General features: G+C 41.9%; 1 protein-coding gene across 1 annotated transcript in view; it reads right to left on the bottom strand.

Annotated features, from left to right (window-relative positions):
* The window catches only part of LOC139611560 (GDNF family receptor alpha-2-like), a 77,502-nt gene that overhangs the window by 8,950 nt on the left and 47,947 nt on the right, over positions 1-20,605 (bottom strand). The window contains exons 5-7 of the mRNA XM_071466324.1: positions 5,844-5,953; positions 5,131-5,271; positions 1,524-1,708 (exon numbers count right to left, since the gene is read on the bottom strand). Of these exons, the coding sequence (XP_071322425.1) occupies positions 1,524-1,708; positions 5,131-5,271; positions 5,844-5,953 (436 nt within the window). The remainder of the gene's footprint in view (positions 1-1,523; positions 1,709-5,130; positions 5,272-5,843; positions 5,954-20,605) is intronic.

Raw genomic sequence — 20,605 nt, 5'->3', positions numbered from 1 at the left:
CAGTTGCTCATTGCACGGCTTGTGTGTCTCACATGACAGCAAATATTAATATGATATGATAAGACAATAATACAGCTCCACAAACACTTCCTTAACATACAAGGTGGCAATATAGGCAACAAACTCCTACCATAAGTCCCTGCAGTGCTACCAGTGGACAGGTGAATAAATACAGGGCTGGTGCAGGATATTAAAAAAAAAGAAATATAGATACTACATTGAACTGTAAGCATGCAGCCTCACACTCAACCTCATGTATATTTGGGCTTTGAGTTAAGGGTGAGCTGCCACAGTTCTCACTGTGGGAGTTGCATTATTAACTCAGCTACAGCAGGTGGTCACAATTTAAAAAAAAAAGATGAGCAAGAAAAATGGACTAATGACTTTTTATTCATCCTCTGTGGTTTAATATGCAACAGACTAAATAAAGTCAAAATCAGGTGCCAAGATTCATGCAGAAACCCTGAGACTAAGGCTACGTCCACACTGAAACGATCTCTTGAAAACACACACATACATGACCATTCACGTACACTGGGCATGTCTGAGCCGTTGTAAACAGGAAGCAGAATGTTTACTCTGCACTTAATTAGTTACAAAAAAAAAAAACTCTGAACAAGGAACAGCAAAGACAGTTGCAGAGTTAGTCAAACATGTTCTCATGTTTGTCTGCAGGCAGCTCTAAATACTAAATTACCCATGAGCCTTCAGAAGGACTTCAGGAAGCTGCACACAGACACATAGTTCCATCATGAAACTCCTTAAACTGCAAACTGTGAGTTTTACAGATATGAAATGTTGATAACTGAAGTGTTGGTGTGTTGATGAACTTTGGACAAGTCTTTATGCTAAGCTAAGCTAAGCTAAGCTAACTCCAGCTCCAGCTACTCTCCAGTTTACTTCCATCTTTTTCCAGCAGGAATAAGCAGATGTAACGGCTCCTTATATATGTTTAAATATCCTTCATATATCTTCCCTATCTTCCACACCCATCTCCACGATGATGAATGTATATGTATATGAATGTATATAGAGTTAAAAATGTTACACTTTATTAAAACACCTCGACATCCAGTCACACTATATGTTGAGGTATTCTATAATTCATGCTTTAAATCTCTTACATAATGGATAGCAATTTATATTGGCCTCTAACCTGCAGCCTTACACCTCTTCATAATGGATGGGTTTCCACTTTCCCTGGATGGAGGCAGGATGACGCTTATGTGTAAGGGTGACGAAGAGCAGAGCCCATAAATCTGTTCTGATCCTCAGTCCTGTCTGGATCTATATGTTCTGTGGATTTCTCTGTAGTTAGCTGGACTCATCCTCTGTTTGTGACAAACTCAGGACAAACTCACTCACTCGCTGACTGTTCTACAAAGACAGAGCAGGAACAAAAGAGGAACTAAATGTATCTCTATGTGTCTCTTGGAGAGACAGCATTTTGGCTCTAGCTCAGACAGAAACTCTGTGTCACAAGGAGAGGAGACATATGCTAAAACACAAACAGGCAAACTCACCTGCAGGTTGGCACAAGTGGAAAACATACAAGCGCCGTCCAGGGGTTTGATTGCGTTGCCGTGCAGAGAGGGAGCGGGTTTGGAGAGGACTGGCGGCTGGGCGGGGGGTAAGAAGGTGGATGTTGGCTCGGTTACAAGAAGAGTCCCTCCCTCTGAGCCATAACCAAATGACTGGATGGCATTTTCTGGGAGAGGAAGCAGGGCAGAGAGCGGGAGCATGAGAATGATTATCAATATTAGACCCTTCTACACCTGCTAATATCCACATCACACAGTGACAAGATTATTCTCCTCATTCATTTCACTTCCCAACTTTATAACAACCAGGGCTGTAATCTGCATCTAAATCAGTGCATTTCACTCATTTCAAGTCTCTGTAATGATATAAACATGCACCTACATGTTAAAGCTTTTGACCAGTCGAACTGCAAAAAATGAAAAATAAACACACAAAAAAAAAGAGAAATATGTCTAAACTGAATCTTAATAAAAGATGCGTAACTTGGTCCAGGTGAACATGAATGAAACACTGTAAAAATGAGTTTTTAACAGTGTAAATAGTTGGTCTGAAGTGTATGTGCATGAAGAGGGAAGAGATCTGAAGAAAAAATAAAAAAATTTATTAACAACTAGAATTAATGACTTGTGGTTGTTTCCTCCACCAACCAGACAAGTTTCAGGAAACATGGTCACAGTCTCTACTTCCTGAGTTACAGCGTTGAATAATGTCCACAGGTGTTTTTACAGAACATTATGATGTCACAGTGAAGTTAACCTTTGACCTTTTGGATATAAAATGTTCTTGTACCGTTTCTCTGCAGAGACATCGGTGAAAAAAGCTCATAGTCTGGGTGGAGAGGTGAATAGGACGGAGCACACAGACGACGGTGGAGCTGAGACAACTCTGTGAAACTCTGGACCTTGTTTACGCCCAAGTCGCCGGTGCTAATATGAGACTGACCCTTAAGACTGGAGGGTGTTTGTATGAACCTGAACCTGCATTACTCCATCAGCCGACTGTCCACACATCACTGAACAAACAGTCCTAATGTTGTGTGTCCGCAGCCACACAAGTTGTCAGGCATCAATATCAGACCATGAGGTAACAACATCAAGCTCTGTCCTGCACTGAAAAGCAAACATAGTGAGGATGAACCTGAGTATTTAACCCAACACTTCAGCCTGTGTGTTTATAGATCACACTGACCTTTGACATGGGTCTGAATAAATCTTTAGAAAGGTCAGAAATTCAACAAACAAACCGATGGTGGACGACCGGCGCCCACTTTGCTGACAGGGATCCGAACAATATAGGCCCACACACACGGTACATTCACACCATGGTCTGCATTTGATTTCATACATACAAAAACCAGAGCACCCTGCTGGAACAGCAGCACGACCAGTACACAAACAAACCTTTCAACTCCAACACATTCAACAAAGAGAAGTCAATGGAGTCATTAGAAATTCCTGGCAGGGGGCCGTGCTGTGCTGTCTGCAGCACTGTGTGTAGCATCATCCACTCTGATGTGTTTGGTGAATGATTAATGAACACAGGCCACTCAACATGGAGCAGAAGCTGCTGCTGTGTCTCTGGAGCACAGAGCTGCAGCTACAACACCGACTGGTTCTGTGGACGGTTACTGTTGCATCGTAACAGTAGAACGTGTTTTTCTCTCTCAGTGAGTGTTTGTGTCCGAGCTGTGTGCCGCTCGTTTCTGTCTGTGCCTCCTGCTCAGGAGGCACAGACAGACAGTGCTTGAAAAAGAGTAAAATCAACATCTAAATTATTTCTGAATCATTGTTTAATCAAACCCATTGTTGCTCATTTCAATGCACTCAGGGTTTTTATTGCTGCAGCCTTAGTTGGTCTGGTATGACAGTATCTTATGGTGACTAATGTTAGCTAATGTTAGCTATTGAAAATTCTTGACCAATACCCAGCCCTACAACATACGGAAGCATCTCTAACAGTTTTAGCGTTTATTAACATCCCATAATTGTGTTACCGAGCCACTACAACTGCATATTTTGTGACATGGCTCTGGATTTTGTTTTCCCTCTTTCTGCCTTGACAACAATGTGACTCTGACATGCCACACCACTGTTTGTTTCCTGTTTTCTTCCAACAGTCGACATTATTGTAAATAAGATAAGACCAGAAACATGTCTGAACTCCTCCACAGTGGGTTGGCTGATCTGAAGAGATCCCTCTACACTTTGTGTGATTAGTTTCAAATAATATTCAGTACATGATGAAATTATACAGTGCATTGACGGGGTTACTCTTTGCCACAGGCCGACATGGATATGCATGTACATGTTCACATGAAAGCAGAGGAGGGGAGGCTGTTTGTTTGACGGGGGAGGTGCAGAGGTGATGCTGTAGCTGGGTCAGTGTTATTTAAAGAAAGTATCAGGGGATCTTCATCGTCTCACACTCCTCTGTTCCTCCTCCGCCTCATCTTTCTCCTCAATTATCTGCCTCGCTCACTGTTTTTTTCCCACTTATATATAAGACACAGACACAGACACACACACACACACAAACACACAGTCTTATGTTTCAAGACTCGAGAGGTCCTTCTAGTCCACACTCCTGATGCTTCTCTACAAAAACCCCTGAAATGATTTGTCAAGTTTGATTAATCATATAGTTGATCAGAAGAAGATTAATCAGGGAGTATTTTGATAATTAACTTGAGTCAATTAAAGCCATGAAGTTACTGTTCTGCTTTTCTCTGCTTGATATTATTGCAAACTGCATTAGAGCTGAAACAATTAGTTGATTAATTGATTATTATATTAGAAAATATAATCGTAGTAAAGTACTTTGGTCGTCAATTTGAGACATTTTCCAGACAAAGAAAGATGACAGAGGTTTGCTGGGACCAGGTTCTAAAATGTGAACATTTACTGCTTCTCTCAGCTTCATATCGCTGTAAACTGAGTAAGAGATGAAACGATGAGCTGATTAATTGATTAGTGGATCGGCAAAAAAAATTCAGCAAATAAGATAAAAATGAGCTTGTGCCATTTTCTTAAAAGTGAGTATTCTTCTGTGTTTCTCTGGTTTATATGGATGTAAAATGACTGATTAGTCAAGAAATGAATAGATTAAGCACTTATTTTATTATTTTTCAAGAAGATATGTCATTTGTTGGACATATGATACATGATACTAAACTAAATTTCATTTTTGAACTGACACCGTGGACTTTAAGTGGTTTGTGATGGATGTTATATTTTTGCAAAACTTTAAGAGATAAAAACAATTAATCAAGAAAATAATCTGCAGATTAATTGATAGGGAAAACAATCATCTATTGAATGAATTTTCTTTCTGTCCTCATATATTTATTTCATTTAATCTCTGTAGCTTTGCGTCTAAATATAGTCCTCATAAGTGCAGCAGTTACATGTGGTCCTCATTAGTGCAGCAGTAACACGTGGTCCTCATAAGTGCAGCAGTTACACGTGGTCCTCATGAGTACAGTACTGACACATGGTCCTCATAAGTGCTGCGGTAACATGTGGTCCTCATAAGTACAGTATTGACACATGGTCCTCATAAGTGCAGCAGTGCAACAAACAGAGGACTCACTGAGGCAGGTGTTGTGTGTGAAGTCCCGGTGGAAGGCGTCACACTCTCGCTCCTGGTTGCCAGTGCCCCTGCAGGTGCACCACAGGCTGATGGTGATGTTGGAGGGACTGCTGTCGCTGTAGTTCGGTGTCACATCTGAGCCTGAGACAGAGAGGGGGGAGAACTTAACGCTAGGGAGGAATAAGAATTAGGATGGAGATTAGCCAAGAAGAAAAGCAAAGAGGATTTTTGCAAATTGGGAATTGAATCACTGGATGGTTTCTAGAGACGTGAGTCACCTGTTTCTCTGACAAAGACCTGCTGCTCACTAAGAGCAGATGCTGAAGTGTTTGTAGGGATAACTGACAGTAGTGATGATAATCTGGATTCACCAAGGTCAACAGTTTGGATCATTAACTACATCTATAATGTAGACAAACTTATCAAGAAGGTTGTGTTTTCACCTGTGTCTGTCAGGAGGATTACACAAAAAGTACACAACCAATCTGACTTGGTGGAGGGATGAAGCATTCGGTTAAAAGGGTGGATCCACTTTCCTTCAGTCCAGTGTTTTATCTGAAGTGTTGATCTCCATCCGAAGATATATTTGTGGTTTTAAGAACCAAAAACCATCTCAGTGTAGTTTTACATCTCCTCTCTCTCGTAACAAGAGGTTGACAACAGCTTGAATATGATGTCTATACTTTAAAAGACAAACTGATGATCAAACTCACCGATGAGGCCGACGTAGGACATGAGGCAGCCGTGGTAGTTGTCGTGAGGGCAGCTGGTGACAGTGTGAGACGTCATCTGGCAGTTCATGTGGAAATCAGCGAGTCGAGACCTGTGGTCAACAAACCAAAAACAAAACCTCTCAGCATCACATCACGGGGAGTTTCTCACTGCACCAAACAGCCAGTTTATTAATTGTGAAAATAATCTGTAGACTGATCAATAGTAACACCTGAGATATCAGATTATATTAAATAAGACTTGAGATTCCACTGGGACTCCTGTCATTTGGTTATTTGTCAGCAGGATTACAAAAAAAGTCCTGAACCGATTTGCACCAGACTTGGAGGGGGGATGCAGCATGAGCCAGTAAATTTTGATGCAGATCCAAATCATTTACTATGAATTTTTTTTTCATGTACCACTACATTCATTATTCATGCAATCTATTTTTATATATTACTAGTATTTATTTCTAATGCATTTAGTCTTTCTCTTCTGCTTCACTGCTCTCTGTAACTTTGCATCATTATTGTGTAAAATCCTCCTGAAATGCAACACAACACAAAAGAAAACAGTTCAATCAAACAGAGAGAAAACTCTCCTGAAAGCTGAAAATCCTTGTGAAAATAAAAGGCTGATTCATGCAGTAGTTTGGGAGATTATCTCTGTGTGTCCTGCAGTATCCACTACATCATGCATACTGTATGTTAATGCACAAGAAACTGTCACAGGCAATAAGTGTACAGCTGCTGAGCTTAATCTACTGCCTGTCCTAGTTTTGTGTTTCACCATCCTGTCTCTTCTCTTTCTTTGTCTCTCTCTCTCTCTCTCTCTCACTCTCTATCTCCTCTTTAATTCCTGAGCCTCTCTGCTGCTTCATGATTCTTCTTCTTGTCTTAATGAATGTACTAACACAGTGTGTTGGAGAGAGAACGAGGAGAAGTGAGGTGACAGACGTTGAACGGTCGGGTCAGCCGGGTGAAAGACGAGTGATCAAGTAGATATTTGATACCACATGGGCGTGTGTGTGTTTGTCTAAGTGTGTGTGTGTGTGTGTGTGTATGTGTGTGTATGCGTGTGTGCACGAGTACTTGACACATATATGCGTATGTGAAGGTGTTTGTTTGCTCGTCTGTTGGCTGCAGAGAATGATATCGTTTGACAGGCCTGAGCGCTGTGCATTTGACTTTCACACAGAGGTCAGCGTGTGTGTGTGTGTGTGTGTGTGTGTAGAGTTGGGTGTTGGCCTGCTTGAGTAATCCTGCCAACGATGTCAGCTCTAGACAAAAGACATGACCACCATAATCCATAGCGACAAACACACACTTCAGTCTCTCTCTCTCTCTCTCTCTCTCTCGCTACATGACACACATGGACACACATGGACACACACACACACACACACACACAGTGACACCTTCACCCTTGGCTTGTCAGGGCAGATTGCATTGTGAGGGAGTGACTCAGATGGTTGAAGCTGTGCAGTTGTGTTCATGTTTTGCAGCTGATCATGTAAAAGAAGCACGAGGGAGGATGTGACTGAGTTTAAAGGACGCTGCCGCCATGTTGGATCCACCAGACAACATCTGTTCCTGCCGACCACTTTACAGAGACTACGACTGATTCCAGCTGACGACCTCCTCTGTGCCGGTGTGACAGGAAACCTTCAGACCACAGAGCATCGCAGTGGCTTCTACTGCGAGCTGCTGCTTTCATTTGGTGTCACTGGTCAGCAGACGTCACTGAGTGTTACCATGGAAACATGGCTCTCAGTCCAGTCCACACTTTGTAAGGCTTCAACCAAGTCGGACTTTAGAGGAGTTGATAGTAAACTTTATTTATATAACACGTTTCCTACAAAGTTAAAAAGTGCTAAAAAAGGGGAAATGAAAAAACAAAAGAAGAAAAAACATCATAAAACAGAAGTAACATGAAAACTTAGAAAAATAAAAAACAACAACACAACCAGAGGCGGACGAAGTACACCACTTCCTTACTTGAGTCAAAGTACAGATACTGTGTTCAATTTTACTCCAATACAAGTGAAAGTTCTACAGTCAAATTTTTACTTAAGTTAAAGTACTGAAGTACTTGTTTTTAAAAATACTTAAGTATTAAAAGTAAAAGTAAATTTTCTAAATATCGATTATTATTAGCACAATATCCTCACCTATAGAAACCTGCTGGATGGAGTTTTTGTAGAATTTTTTATGTAAATACCTTTGAAGAATGTAACAAAAATGAAACAACTTAATTGAAAAAAGAGGTAAGTCATTTTCATATTTTAAATGTTACTTTATTTAACATGTTTCCTCAGGTGACTTATCCATGTTACACGATTAGCTGAACTCCGTTTTTACATGCTATCAACGTCAGTCTACAAACAGCAATCTGAAGTTTGCAGGCAGGGAAACCCTGTGGATTTAGTGTTACACTTTAGTGTAACACTTTAGTGTTACACTTTTTTATTAGAAAAAGTAACAAGTACTCGGCTTATGGATAGAAATGTAGTGGAGTGAAAAGTACAAATTTTGCCTTTCAAATGTAGTGAAGTAAAAGTCATAAGTCTCCCCCAAACATGATACTTGAGTAAAGTACAGATCCCTGAAAAATGTACTTAAGTACAGTACTCAAGTAAATGTACTCCAGTACTGTCCGCCTTTGAACACAACAACACAACAACACATCAACACATCGACACTGATGATGCTGCTGGTCTGATATCAACAGGCAGACTGTTGTTGTTGCTGTTGTTTTTGTTAAATGGTAAATGTGAGTGTATTTGTGTGTCTGATGTTTGTTTTCATGTTGTTGTCATCTCTTATGCTTTGTGGTTTTGCTGTGTGTCTATTCGTGCTTTTGTTGAGGTGGTTACTTTCGTGACTTGAGAACATAATGACTCACCACTTTGTTATTATTGTACAGTTGTGTGTAGTGGTTGATTATATGGAGCTGGAGTCCACCTCTGCTGTGGTCACTCACTGTTTGTGTTTAAATGTGTAACAGTGTTACATTGACATGGGGACGATGTGTTTGTCCCGCAGCGTCAGACTGATGTAACTCTGCAGACCAGTCTGAAATGCTGCAGCTCCTCATGTCTGAGGAGCTGAAACCTGTTGGACAGATGATGCACAGTCTGTGTATCAAAGTGACAGATGTTGATATTAATAGCTCGTATTACTGCTAATGAAAAAAATTGACATTTATCTTTAAACATTGCTCTTTAATTGTCTGAGACCCGGCTCGTCGCGGTGACGAATGAAGGTCAGAGGGAGATAACAGCCGAGCTGAAGACAGCAGGAGAGTCAGAGCAGAGATAGCTGAGTGGTTCAAACTACCGCCTCAGGAACCACTTGATCAAATCCTGCCTGAGCTTCCTCATTTCCCCAATGGGCTCGTTAAAGATTCATCTAAACTAATCATCAGCTGAGAAAGAGACAGAAAATGTGCTGTACTTCCTCTGACCTAAGATGTTTCCTCCACATTAGATTCCAGACTCTTAGCAGAAGAAATACATGAAAAAATAAACATATTTAAATAAGACATGACTGAAGGTTTTGCAGTGAGAGAAAAAGCTCTGAGGTTATTTCTCTGAGCCTTCTCTGAAGAGATGAATGAAGGAGGATGTGAATACATGTGTGTGAAAGCTGCAGGGTTAATGTTTTAGTCTATTCACTGAATCTGCAGGTAAAATTACCACAGGTCTCCAAATCATGTCTGCAGCCGACTGATACCAACATCTGAGAACAGAACAGGAACAAAATGAACCTGCACAGACATGAAACTTCCACACTGAGCACGCTCCATGTTCACATGAATAACAAAATAAATTTAAGTAAGAGAACAGAGTCAAAAAAACTGAAAATATCTGAATATTATTCACATGTTTCTATCAGTCTAACAGCATCATTATTAAACTGGTTACTGGCCTTTATAAACCAATGGGACTCATTAATACACTCCTCATACTTATGATAAATATTGTACATTCACTGATGAACCAAACAATTATAACCAGCAGCCTAATGTGCTGCTGGTCTGACCCCTGAGGCACAGACTCCGGAGGTCAGAGGCAACACTAACCCTCTCCAGGTCAAGGTGTGTGGCTCCTCAGGTGACGTCTACACAACTGTGTTTTCTTTTTTAAACAAAATCGATCCCCATCCAGTCAACCGCTTCAGCTCTGTATCAGAAAACACTGATCACATGACCATTCAGTACAATGAGCATGTGCAAACCAATGTAAACAGGAAGCAGCTTGTCTCCTCTGCAGGTGTTTAGTTACAGGAACAGCAAAGACAGTTGTAGAGTTCAAATCCAGAACTGAGCTGAACAACAGCTGCTGCAAAGACAACAAGGTCAGTAACACTTTCATTCATTCTCCATGTTGTTTCACCACTGGTAGTCCAGGCTGATAAGAGCCAATCAGGAGCCACCGTGGGCGTCTATGTCATTGTTTCCAATGGAGTTTTCAAACTAAAACGAGTCCAGCAGCAGACTCTTGACAGAGCTACTCAGGTCTTCACATCCACCCATTTCCTCCCCTTTGCTATAATGTTTGGCTCAGCAGTGTACAGTGCTGAGGACACAGTCACTTTCATGTGGAAACTGTCTTGAGCCTGACTGATGAGAAGAAGCTCTGAGTACTGACACATTAAAGCTCAGCTCTGCCACAGATCTGACATTTTATAACACCGCAGTGTTTTTTGAACTGTTAGACTATATCCTTGAAACTGCTGAACATTTATTTTTTTGAGTGTCATACATGATTTTTAGTTTGAAAAAGTCTCAATTCATCCTGAATTCAAAGCAAATTGTTCTGATGTAGAACAAATGGAGCTGGTTTCACAAAGACAGACCTGGACCAACAGTCAGACCTCAGGTTGTTGTCACATTCAGTGTCCTCTTCTAACGAGGTCACAGGTCGTCTGTCAGCAGGTTACTATGACCCATAGTTAGGTTTTGTTGCTAGGCGACATCTAGTGGTCATAGTGATGATGACAGGAGCAAAGGGAAAAGTGCGGTGACGTAGTTTATAGAGCGACAAAGTCCACGTCAGGAGGAGGTTGGGGTGTTCGATTCCCATGTGACAGGAGCAGTTTATGTTGTTTTGTTGTTATTATTGTAACCATGACAACAAAGATTGTCTAATGTTGAGGAAGAACTTATTTTAACCCAAATCACCGTCTTTTACTAAACCTAACCAAACCATGACCGCTACTATAGTAACCATGGCAACGAAGGTAGGTACACCGCTATTGGTACAGTCTGCATGTTTATTATTGTAACCATGACAACCATGGTCTGGGCCGCCTGCTGCCGTAGGGCCAGTATTTGCACACTGTGGGTGGTTTCACAGTGATGATGGGCTGTTGTACCTGTTCCAGACTCTACAGTTAGTTACGTGGTTGTGGAGCGACTCTCCTGTCAGTCCTGGAGAGTTCCTGAGACAGTTGGTGTGAGAGACTGGACACAGAGAAGTCCTGGTGTGTGTCCACGCTCATCACTCGCTGCAGACCACAACACGCTGAGAGTCCATGTTAGTGTGAGATAAACAAACTCTTCAAGCTACACCAGCAAAAAACAAAGAGGTTGCATCAGTTTGTGTCTGAACGTGTGGTGAACATACTGTGGATACACACATAAATGTGGATGAAATGTTCGCCCACACTGAGACATTTGCTCTCATGACGTTTCCGTGTGTGAAATGGTCCTCGGGCTCCGTGCAGCCTGTGATGCTGTCAGTTACACTGCTGCCGTCAGTTTGTGCGCCAGAGGAGCTGAAGAATATTAAAATCAAATTACAGCAGGCTGAGTGAGTCCAAATGGCCTTATTACTGACTGTCAGGCACGCACACACACACACACACACACACACACACACACACACACACACACACTGCTGGAATGGCCCAACAAGCAATTATCTCCAGCGTATGTACAATCAAACGCACATGTAAACTATACTGTATACTTTATTCTCACAGCTATGGAAGGGTGGGTGGTGGTGGGGGGGTGTGGGTGGTGGTGGTGGTGGGGTCTTTGTGTTTGACCCTGACGTGTCAGTCATGGTGTAACAGAGTCACAGCTCCCTCGGGTGTTATTCAATTATCATGTCTGTATTAACAGCTTCAACACACAACACACAACACACAACACACACTGTTGGTAAAACTATAGTTTGGAATCAAGTTGCTATTTTTGTTTTGTTTCTTTATTTGCATTTCAAATCTAAGAGTTATTTAATAACTATCACTCCTGATATGAAGCATCTGTAATAAAAGCTTATTCTTTAGGAAAAATAAATAATCAAACACACAAATCAATACAAAATAAATATATTTGGCAATGAAAAATGCTTTTTCAGTATTTTTATATTTATTTATTTACTCATTTATTTATTTTTACATGATTGTAGTGGTGCTATAACCAGTTCAGTTACAGTGAGGACTGCCCCTGTACGGACACAGAAATAAATAAATAAATTTAGAAATGTAAAAATCGAGCAATAAAATATGTAGAAATGTAGAAATACATAAATAAATACTTAAATAAATGAATAAATGTACAAACAAACTAATAAATTACTGCAGAAGTAAATACATGTAAAAATACAGAAATAGCATTTTTCATTCCCAAATTGTATTTATTTTGCATTTGCATTGCATTCATACTACGCCACTTTTCATCTTTCTAAATAACTCTGTAATATGGACCTTTAAATGTTTATACACTGGTTATAAATTTTGACTCTGGACATGAGCAGCCGTGAGCTGTTTGGTACATGAACAAATGAATCTAACACAGAGTCCTGGAGCTGACGGAGTGAACAGCCCCAACATCAGCAGCAGTATTTGATTTTACATTTCTCTTTCTAAATATAGTGAGTTTCCAGCACAGGAGCTGGACCCTGGAACAGTTCTCACCCAGGTCAAATATATCCCAGATTTATTTCTGGATGCAAAGAAAGGAAACTGACATCAGAGACCATTTTCAGAAATAATCAATCAATCTTCACATCTGACTCTGGATAAAAGTCAGACAACGATGTTTCCAACTGGAGGCAGAAGTTGTTTCACCTCATTTGACTTTAGTTCTCATCATGATGTCAGAACAGCTGAAATAATAAGTCTACAATGACACAGGTCACCTTCTGCTCTAGATACATGAGCCCATACAAGTCGACGGGGACACAAACTTCTGCACTGAACACACTGATGACATAAAGTAAATGTGCATTAACATTTGAAGAAAAGCTGCAGGTGAATCCAGCAAACAGCTGCAGGTTTGAATCACTAACTGTGGCTCCTACAGAACATTTCCTGTTGACCTGACTCTGGCCACTGGTTAGCTTAGCTTTGTCCTGTGTCTTCAAACGCAGCGTCTGAAGGGTGCGGCCCCTGAGTTGGGAAACAGCTGATATCTCTGGTTTTGCTGCATTGATTTTGATCTTTCTTTGTCCACCTTGACTCTGGCGGTGTCTCAGGGCGTGACGATGAGTCTGTGGGACGATGAAGAGGATGTGGAGTCCTGTTGAAGCAGCAGCCTCAGCAGCACGTCTCTGCAGTTTCTGCATCCTGACTCGTATTTATGGAGATAATTCGTCTCCAGGGTTTAGATCTAATTATGTTGAGTAAATACAACACAGAAAGTTTCTGTTTGTTCTGAGTATGAAGCTCAGCAGCTGCTTCAAACCTCCTCTTTGATTTATCGCGTCATTGTGCTTCTAATTGTGTGAAAAATGACGTTTGTGCAGCACTGTGACGTCCTGACTGAAGGTGTTTGTTCAGATGTGTTTAACCTCAGTTACCTCATCTACCCTCACTGTGTGTGTGTGTGTGTGTGTGTGCGTCTGGTGATTAGCTGCTTTGTTTTGTCTTGATGTTCTCTTTAATTAACAGTCCCTAAGTGGGGCTGCTCATTTGCATATTTACATATTAGCATAGCTTATGAGTTGCTGCTCTCGCTCAGCGTCAGGAGAGATTGCCCTTGGTCACACCTCTGGTTATATTGCTTTCTGCTCCATCTCCTTGGGGTTAGCTCGCCTTATTTCCCCTCAAAGACTCATCCCTCGCTCCTCATCACTCCTGTAAACCGATCGGACACATTCAGACGAGCACGGAGGAAATGAGATGAATCACGGGATGCTTTTGTGTAAACTCGCGCACAAACAGTCACAACGAGAGTAAGTGAGAGGGGCCTATTGCGTTGCCGGTGTCCTCTGTGACCTACAGAAAAGAGGCAGCTATTTCCATCACGCCACCACCTCACCTCACTGACCGTGTAATGGAGCGATGCAGTCGCTAGATTGGCTTCCTCGCCTTAAAACACCACTCAGCTGCTGCTGCTGGGTTTGGAAAAGCAGTTTAGCTCCACACGCCTCAGTGCATGGGTGTGTGTGTTTGCATACATACCACTGGCATTAGTGCAAGAGTTTTGCAGTTTGATGGGGGTCATAAGGAACCCGATGCACATAAATCCTCACATCCACCAGATGTATCCTGATGGAAACCTCCAACAAGTCCATTTGAAGTTAAGTTGTGTGCCCTGAGTAAGTTGTCTGACACTGCTGAAGGTCTTAAAGGGTCGGTTCACACACATCACAAAAACATATTTCCTGGAGTGGGTGGGGTGACTCCATGTCTGAACACAGCACAAAAAACTGCAACTATCTGCAAGGACACATCTTTTAAAGCTGCATCTGGTGATGCACACAGGTGGGAGTCTGGACTCTACCTCACCAGGACAACACAGAAAAATAAAAATATGTTTCACCAACTTATGTAAAGGCCCATGAACTCTCCGTTTTTGTGTAGGACACGTACACAAGCTGTGTCCCAGCTCAGAGGTTGCATCCTTCAGAGGTTGCATCACAGCGGTGTGATGTGATTTTGAAGGCTCCTTCAAATGTGTCCTTCTTTTCCTGGGCAACGAAGGCTCCAACAGGTGGCTCCTTCATGACCCAACCTATCCCAAGATTCATTGCACCAGGAAAGAAAGCAAACGACACTGACAGAGAGTCTGAGGATTACACTTCAGAGTGAAACCCTTCCTGTGCTGTTTACTGGCAGACATAAGGTTCAGGCTACACCATGAGAAAATAAATCTATTCGAAGTGTCCTATAATTAAAGGTCCATAAAGAACAGAGGAAGATGTCCATGTCTTTTCTGATTATAAAGCAGATCTATTTCAGTACATAAGCCTCTTCTGATTGGCTGACTGACTGACCTGTTGTTACTAGAGCTCCAGAGAGAAGCCTGAGAGAGGAGATGTAAAACTACACTGAGATGGTTTTTGGTTCTTAAAACCACAAATGAGGAGAGAAGAAAACAAATTCAGAACAAGTTTCTTCTTCAAGCACAAAACTTTAAATAACAAGTGCAGCAGTAAATCTTCTGTCCTTCAAATGGCTCCTGAAGCCCAGACCGGGGATGTTTTACAGGGGTATTATTACCACAGCATCTCTGTGATTTTAATGCGGTCCAGATCAGTCATACCAGACTCCGCGCTACAGCAACGCAAAGTTTCTTTCATCTTTTCCATCCTGTTAGAGTCCCAGTGAAATTAACCTCAGGTTATACAAGTCCTGTGTGAATTCACATCGTTTGTAATTATTAGAACATTTCCAGCAGAAGAGGAGCTGGAGCTGCAGCCTGTGGAAACTGACATGGTGGCAGCAAATGTTTGTTTCTGTTCTGAATTCATAAAATACATGAAAGTCTGACTATTAACTAATTTAACTAAACAGAGACAAACACTGGACGTCAATCCAGACAGGTAGAGGTGAGGATCAGTTCTTCCTGCAGTAACAGCAGTTACATGAATATTTATGAACATTAATATGTGCAGAAATCAAACCCAGTGATAGAATGTAAATGTTGTTATTCTCTGCAGCACAAACGTGTCTTGTTGCAGATTGTCGGTCTGAGTCACATGACAGTCTGTCAGAGTCTGTGACCTTTCACACTGACAACATACATGATGAAACATGACCTGCTGTCATGTCTCACTGCTGCAGGTTTATACTGATGATCACAGGGAGATCATGTGACACAGCGTCATGTGACACAGCGTCATTAGAACTGACAGTCGCCTGTACAAACTGTACAAACTGTACAAACATTCAGGTGAGTACAGGTGTCAGATCAGACTCTGGATCAGCAGATACTAAATGTTAAAAGACTTGGATCCAGGTCCAAAGAACCAGATCAGCACGTCCCTAAACATAACACAGCATTTAACTGGTGTTGATATTACATTTTATTTTGGTAGAAAAAAACATTGTGGACATTAAACTGTTCAATTTGCTCTCAGATACTAAACAGTAACCAGACTGGAGACTGTGATAATTATGGGTCAAAAGTAAAATCCAATTCTCTCACATGCTGTGTTTCTATCGCTCAGTAATACACAAGCAACATTCTTCATTCCGGCGGCGCTCAGAGAGAAGCTGTTACTGTTACATATCAATCGGCAGAGGAAGACTGTCTCTGCCTCCTTATTATTATATCATCATTAAAGGACTGGGCAGCAGAAATACACTCAAAGTAATCAGCAACACTTCCACCAGCTCTGTGTCCTGTGGCTGTGTGGACACTAGTGACAGACTGAATAAAATCCATTAAAAGAGTTTGACTCATACACAGTCAACTGAATAAAGTTTTATGAAGTCAGGCAGGTAACTTCCTGTTGTCTCCTCACATCCGTCCTGTCCACTGATGTCTGGTTGGCAGCGAACTGACGATGTGCTCTGCCAAAGATTGTTTGAGAGAGAAGACTTGTCACTCTGTAACATCTCTCTACGACGGCCACTGCACCGTGTTTTTGTAGTTCAGAGTGGACACTCGTGGCAGTATGTGCTGAGATAGTGTTTATTGTTGTGTTAATGTCCTGATGTTTCGCTGCTTCCACTCACTTCAGCCTGTGTTTATGTCCTGAAGATTCTCTTTGGCGCTGCTGTAAATTTCATTGTGTTGATGGTTCTTGGCCTCAGGACTGAGTTGAAAATTAGCCAGCTAGCTAACACATTACATTAATGTTGATTAATGTGCATTGTCCCTAAATAATTAAATAAAAGATGCTGAATTCAAATTCAATAAAATGCTACTGAACCTCAGCACATCTGAACGAGTCCTTTTAGACTCCCGCCTTTTTGTATCTGGGACACAAATCATTGATCATGTTTGTTGTTATTTACACTGTTACCTTCAGGACGTTTGTTAAAATTCTCTGAGCTCTGTGATAAAACTTTTTATTGGGACAAAATACTGAACAATGTAAGTGTAAAGATTTTTCTATTCCAATGTGTCTTATAGTTAAAGCTCCATTCAGTCTAAAGGTAGATGTCCATGTGTTTTTTGATTATAAAGCAGGTCTAGGTTCTATATTAATACTGTGAAAGTATCAAAGCCTCAGTCCACAGAGAAATGCACACAGCCTGTATTCAGAAACTGAGCCTTAAAACCAGCCGTCAGGACTTCTGGAACTTTGTGATGTCACAACAAAGCAGTCACCACCCTCCAACCTTGCAGGATTTGGTTTCTCTGCGTATTTACCTGAAATCTGCTATATTTTTATAGAGGAGAGGCTCAGATCCTCTCTTCTGATTGGCTGACTGACCTGTTGTTACCAGAGCTCCAGAGAGAAGCCTGAGAGAGGAGATGTAAAACTACACTGAGATGGTTTTTGGTTCTTAAAACCACAAATATATCTTCTGATGGTGATCAACACTTCAGATAAAACAGGGAGAAAGTTAAAATCTGGGATGTTTTCTCTAATGTACCTGAACTCATCCAAATACAGGAAAATATATGATGTTTGCATCTAGAAGCACCATCGTTTAGAAATAGCTGAGAGTTATTGGTTGAACATAATCATATGAGATAACTATTAAAAAGAAGTGAAGCATTATAAAGGAAGACATGGAGGGAATTCCATTTAATCAGTCTGTGTGGTTAAAGTAGGAACGTTTGTCTCGGCCTTTGGATTAAATTTCTGAGCAACAGGTTTTGTTTATTTGCAATTTTATGTAATTGTGATTTTCCTTGTTTTTTGTATTAAAAAACCAGACCTGTCCCACAGCAGCTGTAAACAAGTGCAAACAAACAGAATTTTCCTTTTGTGCATCTGTTTGGCTCCTAATTCTAATCTAATCCCAGACTCTGTTGTGGCTTTAAAGTGTGAACTTCCACAAACTCCACGGTTCTTACTAAAAATTAACTGTGGGTGTGATTGCACTCTTATTTGAAATGCAAATACATTTTCTTTTCCTTTTTTTCTTTTTTTTTCTAAGTGCCTGGTCCAAAAAGCTTTTTTCAGCTCTCTGTCGGTTTCTCATGCATTACTTGTGGCAAAGACCACATTTAATTAGGCTTCCTGTCAATCAGAGCGTCCCCCGAGCAGTCACTTCCTCCTGCCTGCTCCCATCCACAGCGGGGGGACGGCACACCCTCGGAGGCCGTCGAGGCCCCAAGGACCTGCGGGATTCCTGTGATTATGCAGCTCTCTGCTCTCCATCTGAGGTTAATGGAGGCTAAAACGAAAAGAACGAGCCTACTCCGGATCCGTTTTACAGGCAATCAAACATGATTCATGCTCTGCACATGATATTGGGGTGCAGCAATTTCCTGCCGCTGGGTGCACTGTTGTCTGACTGAGGGCGGGGGGTAAACGCTGTGGGTCTGGGGCAGCTGGGACAGGCCTTGCTAGGGTGTTTTGGTCAGTGGGCTCTGCAGTGCTGTTCCTCTATGTGTGGTCTTATTCCCAGTTATAGATATCGATTTATCCGTGCTGCTCTCGTCTCTTCTGTAAGTCACACACACACATACACACACACACACACACACACACACACACACACACACACACACACACACACACAAACACACACATGCACTTACTCAGACTCCTACTCACTGCACAAAACACAAAGCAGCATCGCACACTGAACGCAGCGCGTACACCACCAGCAAATTACAAACAAGGAGCCTGCAGTGCCTTTATATCCACTGTGTGTGTGTGTGTGTGTGATTGTCTGCAGGGACGGGGCTGATTATCTGAAGGCAGCCCTTTCAGGACCGTCACCTACTTTCTTCCACCTTTGTGTTGAGACAGAGGGAGATTGTTAAACACATACACGTGTTCCTCAACTGGAAACCTCATTTAAAACCTCACTGACATTTGTAGTAATAATAACAATGATGTCAGGTCCAGTCTGGAACACAACCTGCCTCAGTCTGCTGCAAATATCAAAGTCAGTCAAACGATTGCAAACAAATGTCAGTGACTGACTGAGTGATCTTAGTTCCACCACTGGTCAGCCCAATGTCACGTGACTGAGTTGGTGTTTTCCCATTGGCCGTTGCTCTTTCAAAATAAATTTGCACAAACAGGTTCTGTTGTGGGGGGTTCACAGTCTGCAGTGCTACAGGTTCAGCACATCTGTAGCTGGACTGATGCAGCAGAGCGAGGCCTTTATTTACCTCAACATCTGAAGCTAACAGGTCTTTATTCCCTCTGTACAACTCAACCACTCCTCCGACCTGAACAACCACAGAGGTCGCTTTGTTCCAGGCTCTGATCCTCTCTTCTGATTGGCTGTTTGTTTTCTGAGTGACTGAATCAAAATATAGCAGATTTTACTTTTCACACAACCACATCTGTAACAACACAACAGCCCTGAGCTGCGATGCTCCACAACTTTACCCTAAAGTCCAGGTGAAGTGAGTTTCACATGATCTATTTAGTGAAGATTCCGTGTATTTTTGGTGAATATCTGTAAATGAGTTGAGCTTTATAAACATTACGTAAGTGCACATCATCACAGGGACGACTGGTGCTGAGGCAACAGGCAGCTGCGCCTCGTCCAGCCCCCCCCCCCCGTGCTCTGAAACCTGCTCACAGAGCAGAGGAGTCCGTTATTTACACGTGTCATGTTTACAAGTTTATCTCTAAGCATGTTCAAGCAGCGAGAGGGACCGAGCCTGAGGTGGAAGACGGAGTCTGACAGGATGCTTCGCTGCACCGGTGACAGAAAACACGCTGTGTGGGCGATGGACACGTCTCCAAATCAGATCAGAAAATATTGTCACAGCTGATGGATGTTTAGCCCGGATACATTCAGCAAATCTGGGCTCGAAAGTATTTAGACAAAGTAAAATAGAATTAAGGCTGGGAAAGCGATCAATGATGTTGTGATGTTGTGTGTTCACATTGTGCTGCTCTGCATCATCAAGTCAACAATATGATCAGCTCTGGTTAGAACTGATTCTGTCCAACAACAATAGCTCAGCTCAGTCTTTTAAACTCATTCGTCTCTAATTAAAAGTTCTTGACCTCGACTCTGACGACGGAGCACAGCTGCTACTTATCACAACACACACACACACACACACACACACAGCATTGTGAAGGGAACCTGTTAAAGCAGCTCTCTGTGCTGCTTTAACAGGTTTCCTTGTGTGTGTGCAGACACACACACTCTCACGTGTTTTCTCTCAGATTGTGAGACACTCAGAAGAATCTCTGAACTCTATGAGAAAAAAAAACTCTTATTCACATGTAGTTTTCTAATTACTGAAGATGTTCAGGCATCAGAGCGACTGACAGCGCTGCTGTGACCTTGGCCTCGACTGTGAGGCTGCGAAATGCTGAAAATGTGCAGCAGAAAAACAGAAACACACCAGCACCTGGGTGGGTGTGAGGCAGTGAGACGATGTGAGCTGCAGGCTGAATGAATGAGAGGCTGCTGCAGGTGATTTC

Source organism: Trachinotus anak, unplaced genomic scaffold (assembly GCF_046630095.1).
Source record: "Trachinotus anak isolate AG129_WGS33_773 ecotype Australia unplaced genomic scaffold, CSIRO_AGI_Tana_v1 ptg000028l, whole genome shotgun sequence".
In the NCBI taxonomy this organism is placed as follows: Eukaryota; Metazoa; Chordata; class Actinopteri; order Carangiformes; family Carangidae; genus Trachinotus; species Trachinotus anak.
The sequence above is the reverse complement of the archived record's forward strand: the minus strand, read 5'-3'. Positions and strand labels throughout refer to the sequence as shown.